The following is a 10,138-nucleotide window of genomic DNA, read 5'->3' as shown; positions in this document are numbered from 1 at the left end:
AACGTGGGAGTCAAAGCATTCTTCTCTTTGGACCAAAGGTCGCAGGACCTAGGGCCGTTCAAAACCAAAACCGTTAGCCGAATCGAACCGATGGGGTATTGGCTTATTAGTATCGGATTATCGGGGTAATGGATGGAGAACGGATTGAGATCTTATAATTAACGGCTTAACGGTTTGGGGGCGGATTACTCAATTTTTTTATCGGGTAAACCGTTAACCCGTTAAAAATTTTTATATCTATACTTTTACCCCTATGTAAAACGACTCTGCAACTGCTTTTGTGTTGGTTCAACTGGTTTGAGCTTTCTGTGTTGTTCAACTTGAAATGATAAAAGCCAGACATTTAGCTCATATTATAGTACAGTAAAATTAGGCGGAGCTGTAGTAAGATGGATGAAGCTAGTTTTCTTCATGTTTAGGATGCTCATCTGGATTTTGTATAGTGCAATGAACAGAAACTTTGTTCTTTGCATAGATTAGCTAGTATCTGTTATGTCTTCCTTATCAGCAGTTCTTGTATGTACTTGATTGGAAGACGACTCCTCAAAAGTACTGTTAGATTAACAAGACAGTCTTTTGAATTTGAATCTGACATAAGTCTAAAAGCATCGACATATCATGTTACTATGGCCGTTTGGTATTGATTGTTCAAAAATTTTCTATTTGATTTAGCCGATAAACCGCCCGGTAATCATTAATCTGATACGAATCCGCCCATTATCTTATTGGATGGCTAGCGGATTACTATATTTATAATTCGATAACCGTTAAGCCGAACCGTTAAGCATAATTATCCGCCTGATAAGCATCCCTAGCAGGACCTATGGTCATTCAACTGAGACTTTGCAGCTTTCCCGACGATGGCGAGTTTAGAATGGCTGTATGTAATGATAGAGATTTCAAACACCAAATCACCCACAGTTAAATCTAGCTTACTCGGAGGCTCCTGATCTGGATCATTAACACAAATACGAGCCCAAAGAAGATTATTTCTTTTCTTTGTGTCTTCATCAGAATCTATGTAGCCACCACATTGATCACCAACAAACCTCAATGTTTTCTCCGACCAGTCATGCAATGTAATACTGAAGGCCCTGATCCATCTTTGTCCCTGTATTTTCTCTGTGGGTTTAGTACCAGAAAAAAGAGACCACTAGTCAAGAAAGAGTTTTCGCCCATTCCAGAACCAATCTCCAAACTTAACCCTCCCAGCCTCCTGTCGTGAAGGAAGATTCGATAAGAACTGATTATTAGCAAGTGGTAAAACCCTTAGACCTGTTGTCACCATCCATCTAGTAATAAACCATTTCTGTAAAACTTCAGGTTGTGGGTTGGAGCAAAATGAATCATTAAAACCACCAACTAGGCAACGAGATAGGAACTACTCTTTTGCTTCTTCCGGCTTAGTTTGAGAAGCCATTTCCGGTCATTTCTACAAGTTGTCTACTTGGATGTAAAACTTCTCAGGTGTAGTGAATCTATGAAGAATTGGGTTAGAGTTACCCAAAAACCTGATAATCTTATCAGCAATGTCACACCATCCAATGTTGTACTCGTTCTCTGGGATAATAATGGCAAATTTTCTGGCACCAATCCACTTTTCAATACGAATGAAGCGCCCATATATATTGAAGTTCTGGTACACTCTATGTAATAAATTTTATTGCTTTCTTCCCCATCTCTTGTATAGATCCCCCGAGCCCTTGGATGCCAGCCGTAAATTATCACAAGCCCAATGCAAATTGTTCTCGTCTATTTTAATCTTGCTAATAAAACGAATGCTCCTCTCTGTGAGAAGAAACCACTGTAATGACCATCACTAATTTCTTTAAGTTCAAAAGATTTTTCACGAGCCTTAAAAAATAACTTTTTCCCCATGTTAAAAGTTGGCTAAGCCGATGAGAGGCCTCGCCGGAGAGAGAATTAGAGGGGGAAAAGGGGGTCATTTTTTTATGCATGTGCTTCACAGAAACAAATTTTTTCCTATTATGCATGTGCTTCATATTTCGTCATAAAATATTCAGGTAAAAATGGATACATACAAGAAACTTATAGTTATTAGGATGAATTCTAATATGCTATGTTTTCAGGTAATTACCAACTAATAGATACCTCAATATCAAGTTCTTCTCTCTCTGATCTCTCTCTCTCTTTAACGTACCATTCACCGGACCTCTGGCGACCACCAGACCAGGTAAGACCCCCAGCCCACCCCACCACCACCCACCCCTCCCTTGTCTTATTTTCCTCTCTCTCTCTCTCTCTCCTTCTTTCTTCTTCTTCCCTGTTACTCCCCTCCCCCGCCCCCCCCCCTACTTTCCAGATCTGCCCCCTTAATATTTCCCTTTTCTTCTTCTCCTTTTTTTCTCTCCCCTATATCTCATAGTCCACCCCCTCCCCCTCCCCCTATTTTCTGGTGCACTGACCTAGTCTAGTGGCGGTGGCGGTGGCTGAGACAATTTTTCGATGAGCCCCGGGCGAAGCGGGCGGGAACTTCTAAAACATAGCTGTTGTGGACAACACCTTTCTCGGCACTCATTATGACTTCAGGTTCTATTGTTCTTGCTTAGAATTTGCTATTTGTTAATATTGGGGCAGCTGCCTTTTACCCTTTTATCAAAGACAATTCCAAGGTTCTACTCGCGGGAGTCGGTACCTTCCGTTTTCCAGTTTTCCTTTGTTGTGTGAGTTAAATTGATGTCATCTTAGTTCGTATTAGTTTATTCGTCGTATTAGTATGTCTGTAGTTGCAACTTGTCTTCTTTTGGTTTGGGATGTTGCCTTGTGTGTGATAATGATTCCCATTACTCTACCGTAAGTATAGTAGATGTGGTCTGGGATGGTCGAGTGAGGTCATGTACTCGAGGGGAATGGGGGGTGGGGCGAGAGGTAGGGAAGGGTTTGGGGGGCGGGAGGCAAGGGAGGTAAATGGAACAAGGTTGTCTGTAGATTAAGAATTGGGTCATGGAACGTAGGTACATTGACGGGTAAGTCTATAGAGTTGGCGAAGATCCTCCGGAAGAGGAGGGTCAATATAGAGTGTATCCAGGAGACAAGGTGGGTACGGTCGAGAGTCTCTGGTTGAGGTTAGATGAGTGAATGATAGATTGATGATTAATAAGTTGGTGGTTGGAGAGTGCACCCTAAACATCATTAGTGCTTATGCGCCGCATGTGGGCCTAGATGAGGAGGTTAAACGATGCTTCTGGGAGGTGTTAGATGAGATTCTGCGCCAGGTTCCACCTGCTGAGAAGTTATTCATAGGAGGGGATTTCAATGGGCATATTGGATCGACGGCAGGTGGTTATGGCGAGGTGCACGGAGGCTTCGATTTTGGGGAGAGGAACGAAGGAGGTACATCATTGTTGGACTTCGCTAAGGCTTTTGGGTTGGTGATTGCGAACTCTACCTTTCGGAAAAGGGAGGAGAATTTGGTTACTTTTCAAAATGCGGTGGCGAAGACTCAGATTGACTATCTCATCCTCAGGAGGTGTGACAGAGGGTTGTGCAAGGATTGCAAGGTGATTCCGGGTGAGATACCCGCGACGCAGCATAGGCTCTTGGTGATGGACGTTAGTATTATGTTAAAGAGGAAGAAAAGGTCTACTCGAGGAAGACCGAGAATCAGGTGGGGAGCCTTAACTAAGGATAAAGCCCAAGAGTTAGAGGGGCGGTTGTCGGCTATGGGAGCTTGGAGGAGCAGTGGTGACGCGAGCACTATGTGGTCAGCGACAGCAGACTATATTAGGGAGGCTACGAGAGAGGTGTTAGAGGTCTCGACGGGCGTCTATGGTGGGCACAAAGGAGACTGGTGGTGGAACGAAGTGGTCCAAGGTAAAGTGGAAGCGAAGAAGGCGGCGTACCTGAAGTTAGTGGGGAGCATAGGTGAGGATGAGAGGCGAGCGTGCATGGAAAGGTATAAGGCATCTAGGAAGGAGGCTAAGTTGGTGGTCCCAGAGGCTAAGACTGCGGCTTATGGTTGTATATACGAGGAACTGGGAAAAAAGGTGGGGAGAATAAGTTATTCCGGTTAGCTAAGTTGAGAGAGAGGAAGGCTCGGGATTTGGACCAAGTGAGATGCATCAAGGACGAAGATGGTAGAGTATTGATGGAAGATGCCCAGATTAAGAGGAGATGACAGACTTACTTTCATAAACTTTTGAATGAAGAAGGGGATCGGGATATTGTGCTAGGCGAATTGGAGCATTCCTAGAGTCACCGTGACTTTGGGTACTGCAGGCGTATCGAGGTTGAGGAGGTCGTGGGAGCTATGCGTAAGATGAGTAGGGGCAGAGCGACCAGGCCAGACGAGATTCCGGTGGAATTTTGGAAGTATATGGGGAGAGCAGGTTTGGAGTGGTTGATTAGTTTGTTTAATGTTATATTTAAGGCGAAGAGGATGCCGGATGAGTGGAGGTGGAGTACGGTGATTCCATTGTATAAGAACAAAGGTGATATCCAGAGTTATAACAATTATAGGGGTATCAAATTACTGAGTCATACCATGAAAATGTGGGAGAGGATGGTTGAAGAGAGGGTGAGGATGACAGTGTCTGTATCCGACAACCAGTTCGGGTTCATGCCAGGTCGTTCGACTACAGAAGCTATATACCTTGTTAGAAGGTTGGTGGAACTGTACATAGAGAGGAAGAATGATCTGCACATGGTGTTTATTGACCTAGAGAAAGCGTATGACAAGGTTCCTAGAGAAGTTCTCTGGAGATTCCTGCAGGAAAAAGGTGCGTCAGTTCCCTACATTATGAAGATTAAGGACATGTATGATGGGGCTAAGACTCGGGTAAGGACAGTAAGAGGCGACTCTGAGCATTTTCCGGTTGTAATCGGGTTACACCAAGGTTCTGCGCTCAGTCCGTTCTTATTCGCCCTGATGATGGATGCGTTAACACACCATATTCAAGGGGAGGTACCGTGGTGCATGCTATTCGCCGATGGCATAGTTCTGATTGATGAGTCGCGAGCCGATGTTAATGAGAGGCTGGAGGTTTGGAGACAGGCTCTTGAGTCTAAGGGTTTCAAGCTGAGCAGGACGAAGACGGAATACCTGGAGTGTAAGTTCAGCGCTGATCCAGGGGAAGTGGGCGTGGATGTGAGGCTTGATTCGCAGGTCATCCCGAGTAGAGGCAGCTTCAAGTACCTTGGTTCGGTTATCCAGGGGAGAGGGGAGATCGATGAGGATGTCACACACCGTATTGGGGTAGGATGAATGAAGTGGAGGTTAGCATCTGGAGTCCTGTGTGACGAGAGAGTGCCACCGATACTCAAAGGTAAGTTCTATAAAGCGGTGGTTAGACCGGCCATGATGTATGTGGCTGAGTGTTGGCTCGTTAAAAACTCACATATCCAAAAGATGAAAGTAGCATAAATGAGGATGTTGCGGTGGATGTGCGGGCACACTAGGATAGATAAGATTAGGAATGATGATATTCGGGAGAAGGTACACGTGGCTCCCATTGATGACAAGATGCGGGAAGCGAGGCTTAGATGATTCGGACATGTTCAGAGGAGAAGCCCAGATGCTCTGGTACGGAGATGTGAGCGGCTGGTTGTGGAGGGCACGAGAAGAGATAGAGGGCGGCCTAAGAAGTATTGGGGAGAGGTGGTCAGGCAGGATATGGCGAGACTCCAGATTTCCGAGGACATGACACTTGATAGGAAGATATGGAGGTCGAGTATTAGGGTTATAGGTTAGGAGGTAGTTGAGTCGTGCCTTACTTCGTACCATTGTGGGACTAGCTATGTAGGGTTTTTGTCTAAGATAGCTAGTGGCAATGTTGTGTCTTACTATTTCGCTTTTCAGTGCAGGTCCTATTTACTAGCTATCGCTTTTGCTTTGCATCTTTCGTCTGGATTTCATGGTATTTCTATTTTTTTATGATTGCTGTGGTGATACTAATATTGTCTCTCTTTGCTTTGCATCTTTATTCTCTGGATTTCATGGTGTTCCTATTTTTCCTATGATTGCTGCGGTGATACTAATATTGTCTCCTTTTGCCCTTTTGTCTTTTTGTTTTCTTGAGCTGAGGGTCTTTCGAAAACAGCCTCTCTACTCCTTCGGGTTAGGGATAAGGTCTGCGTACACACTACTCTCCCCACACCCCATTAGTGAGATTTCACTGGGTGGTTGTTGCTGCATTGAAAGTTTCATGTTTTATAAGGAAAGAGAACACGAGTCTTGTTGGAGTGAGCTTTACAGCCCTGAAAAAGGATATGTGGATAAAAAGCAACAATTTCATCGAGAAACAACTTCAGAAACTTTAAAGAAAGCATAAACATGTACATTGTATGTATCATGCTGATCAAGAGAAACCACCATTTCTGGCATTAACTTAGTAAGATGGCTTTGATACGGTTAGAATTCTGTGTTCCATGTATCTAAGAGCAGAGGTCAGCGACAACCTTAGCAAATATTTGCTCAAATTGGAATGTCAAAAGGAAAATATATGAATACATTATTTAAGCCTACTAGAGAACTGCGTGAAGCTTGGAAGTGTCCACATTATTTGACTTGTAACTCATTAAAGAGATTATTTCAGAGATGGCCAAAATAGGAACCCATTGATTCCCGTAAACTGAGTGGATAAATTTAGCCACTGATTACTATCATAGCAAGCAACTGATACATTTTGATTCCTTAGTTTCTGGACCTCTACTTTGGATCATTTCTTAATCCCAGTATGTCCTTTTGGGATTTCTGCTATTCAAGACACGGCCAAGAGTAGCCAGTGCATCTTGGTATTTCCGGATTTTCAGGAAACCCTTAACCATGGTAACCTCACTGTCTGAGAAGTTTGCTTTCTTCATGATCATGCCAACAAGCTTAATTAGCGTATCTTCCATAGACAAAGAATACAGTCCTTCAGCAAGATTGTAGAATGAGGAGAATTCAGGAATGTGTCCTTTTTCCATCATCTCAATAGAAAAATCTACAGCTTCTTGAATGGGTCCCCCACCAGAAGAAATACCACGGAAAACAATCTTATAAGAAAAAGCATCAGGAGGATTAGCCGTTTCCTCCATTTCTCTGAAGAGTCTTACGGCTTCCTTGGTTCTCCGCCGTCTGAAGAGTGCCTGAATTACAGGATTATAGGCCTGTGGGGTCAAAACCATTCCTTTCATTTGAATACTTCTGAGGAGCCTGCTTGCAACCTCAACCCTACCTGCTTTACATAGTCCCTGGATTAGGGTCCCGTACGTAACAATGTCTGGTTCACACCCATTTGATGTCATGGTTTGCACAATGTCTGCTGCCTTTTTTATATCACCTGCTCTGCAGAAGTGAGAAAGAATGGAATTAAATGTGAATTTATCAGGCTTTAGTCCTTCCAGTATCATCTGGTCCATAAGCTGAGCAGCCTCCTCAACCCGCCTGGTCTTACAAAGACCATCAATGAGAGTGTTATAGGTGACCAAGTTTCTAGAAACCCCATGTAGTTCCATTTGGTCGAAGATCTCTTCTGCTTCTTCAATTTTCTTGTCTTTGCAGAAGCCATCTATCAAAGTATTGTATGTTATCACGCTTCTTGCACAGCCACTTGACTCCATATCTTTGAGTAGGTTCATAGCTTCACCTAATCTCCTTTTGGTACAGAGACAATCAATTAGGATATTGTAAGTGAACTCGTCTGGCTCGCACCCTTTGTTTTTCATTTCTTCAAACAGTTCCATTGCAACGTTGAACTTGCCGGTGAAGCAGAGACCTTGTATGAGAGAATTGAAAGTGCAAACATCAGGTAAGAATCCCTTGCTTGTAAGAACACGAGCAAACTCAGTAGCTTCTTGGACTTGGTTCTCCCTGCACAAAGCACTAATAATGGTGTTATAAGTGACTGTATTAGGCGAGCAGTCCCTTACAAGCATCTGATTGAGAAGCTCAATAGCCTCTTGGACTTCACCCACTTCACCAAGTCCAGAAATCAAAATATTATAAGTATATACATCAGGGTCAAACCCGTCTTGAAGCATTAAATCCAAAATATCCAAGGCTTGGACAGCATGCCCTGCTTTGCATAAACCGTTTATCAAAGTGTTAAAGGTAAATTGGTCCGGAGAAAAACCTCGACTACACATGTCTTGCACAAAATTAAGAGCTTCGTCAATCCTGCCTTCTTTACAGTACCCGTGAATCAAAAGGTTCACAGTAATATTACTTGCAGGACATTTAGCTGCCACCATTTGATCCCTAATTCTCAATGCACCATCTAAATTCCCTTCCTCAATATAACCTTGCATTATCGTCGTAAACGTCTTCTCATCCGGCACCAAACCATGGACAGGCATTTCCTCCATCATCAAAATAGCTGGCCTAATTTGATGTGTTTTACATAAAGCTTTAATCAATATATTAAAAGTCGATACATCCGCCTTTAGCCCTTCATCCAACATTCTACTATGTACATTTTCGACAAGTTTTAACTTATTTCCATCAACAAGAACATTCAACAACAAATTGAAACTATATGTTCCAGGCTTTATACCAAACTCTTTCCACATCATATCAAGAACCCCAATAGCTTCATCATACAAATCAAACTTTGCATAACTTTCAATAAAGATAAAGAAAGTACCTTCAACAAATTCAACCTGCAATTTCTTCATATCATCCAATACTCGCCTCATCGAATCGAAAGACCCCACATTTCCAAGCTTCCTAAGAATCTCCTCATATATAGACAAAGTTGGTCTAAAATGGGGTTGCTTAGAAGCCCATTCAAAGAGGTGAAAAGCTGAAGTTTCGTCATTTTCTTTACGAAGGGTGTCTAGAAGTTGTTTTGGAGTGAACTCAGGTAAGAGTTCTTTTGCTTTGGAAGGTAAAACAGCTGAAACAGAAGATGAATTGGAGGCAGAAACTGAAGGAACACGTTCTTGGGGGGTTGAAAATGGGAGAGAAATGGGTTTAGGAGAATGCAAAGAAGGAGGCAAAGTTAAGGGGTTTGGTAGATTTTGAGATTGAGGCCATGGGTGGCACTTGAGGAAGGAAGAGAAAGAGAAAGCCATTGAAACAATTTAACAAACAGGTAGAATGCGTGCTCCAAATCGAGAAAAAACCAGTGAAGATGGCACTTTGAATTTTGACAATGGCGATTTCAATTGGGCAGTAGAACGAATGGTGGGGTTTCAGAACCAACGGCGCTAAAGGGATAAAGTAACTACTCTTTCGTTTTAATGACTGTTTATCACAGTTGGTTTGAACGAGACTCGACTGATTTTAGAAAATGAATTTTATTCTCTTCTAAAAGATAATTGGGTATTCGGACAAATTCTATTTGCTCCATCCTCTCACTTGTTTAGTTCTTTTTCTGTTTCCTTCAGTTTAATTTACACTATCTATGTTGAATTCAAACTTTGAGATATTAATTACGTCAAAAATTAAGTTACGGTAAGAGAATTCTTATATTAATTTAAAATATTTACTGGCTTTGAAAATTGTGTTTGCTGGTAAATAAATATTCACTCCGTGCACTTTTAGTTGTGTGCTTTTGACTTTGCACTCCCTTTGAAAATAAATAAATAAAGTATGTATTTTATAATTTATTCATAATACAGTCAGACATCTCTATAACAACATTTCTATATAACAACACTTCTCTATAAAAGCCAAGCTTTTTCGGAATCAATTTTTATGTTATGTTATAATATATGTTCTCTATAACAGCACTTCGCTATAACATCCAAAAAGATTCGGAATAAACGAGGCTGTTATAGAGAGGTTTGACCGTAATGATAACATTTTCAAGAGTCTTGTGAATGAGTAGTTAATTATAAGGGTAAAACAAGAAAAAAAATTGTCGTTCTCTTAGATTTAGTTTAGTGGACAAGTAAAAGTGAACATGTATTTTTAGTATAGAAGACAAGAAAAGGTAAACGGATGAATTAATTTTTGTTGGAGTAGCATTTTAATATTAAAATTATAATATTAAAATACATTATTTCTTGTCATGTTAGTGCTATAAATTAGCAAAGAAAGTGTCATTTTTCTTGGTGTGACTCACATAAACATTAATACCATGTTCTACCACCAATTACTCGCTAAAGCATAAATATTGTAATTATCAAGTATCAACCCATATTTTACTATATTATTACCTCATTCTTGTTATTTATTATATGGAAGAAATTC

General features: G+C 41.6%; 1 protein-coding gene across 1 annotated transcript; it reads right to left on the bottom strand.

Moving 5' to 3' along the window:
* Positions 1-6,317: 6,317 nt before the first annotated feature.
* On the bottom strand, positions 6,318-9,295 carry LOC104084701 (pentatricopeptide repeat-containing protein At3g53700, chloroplastic). Its single transcript, XM_009588624.4, has one exon. It carries the CDS (start codon positions 9,013-9,015, stop codon positions 6,685-6,687), a length of 2,331 nt encoding a protein of 776 aa, XP_009586919.1. The 5' UTR covers positions 9,016-9,295; the 3' UTR covers positions 6,318-6,684.
* Between the last annotated feature and the right edge of the window lie 843 nt (positions 9,296-10,138).

This window comes from Nicotiana tomentosiformis, chromosome 7 (assembly GCF_000390325.3).
Source record: "Nicotiana tomentosiformis chromosome 7, ASM39032v3, whole genome shotgun sequence".
Classification (NCBI taxonomy): Eukaryota; Viridiplantae; Streptophyta; class Magnoliopsida; order Solanales; family Solanaceae; genus Nicotiana; species Nicotiana tomentosiformis.
The sequence above is the reverse complement of the archived record's forward strand: the minus strand, read 5'-3'. Positions and strand labels throughout refer to the sequence as shown.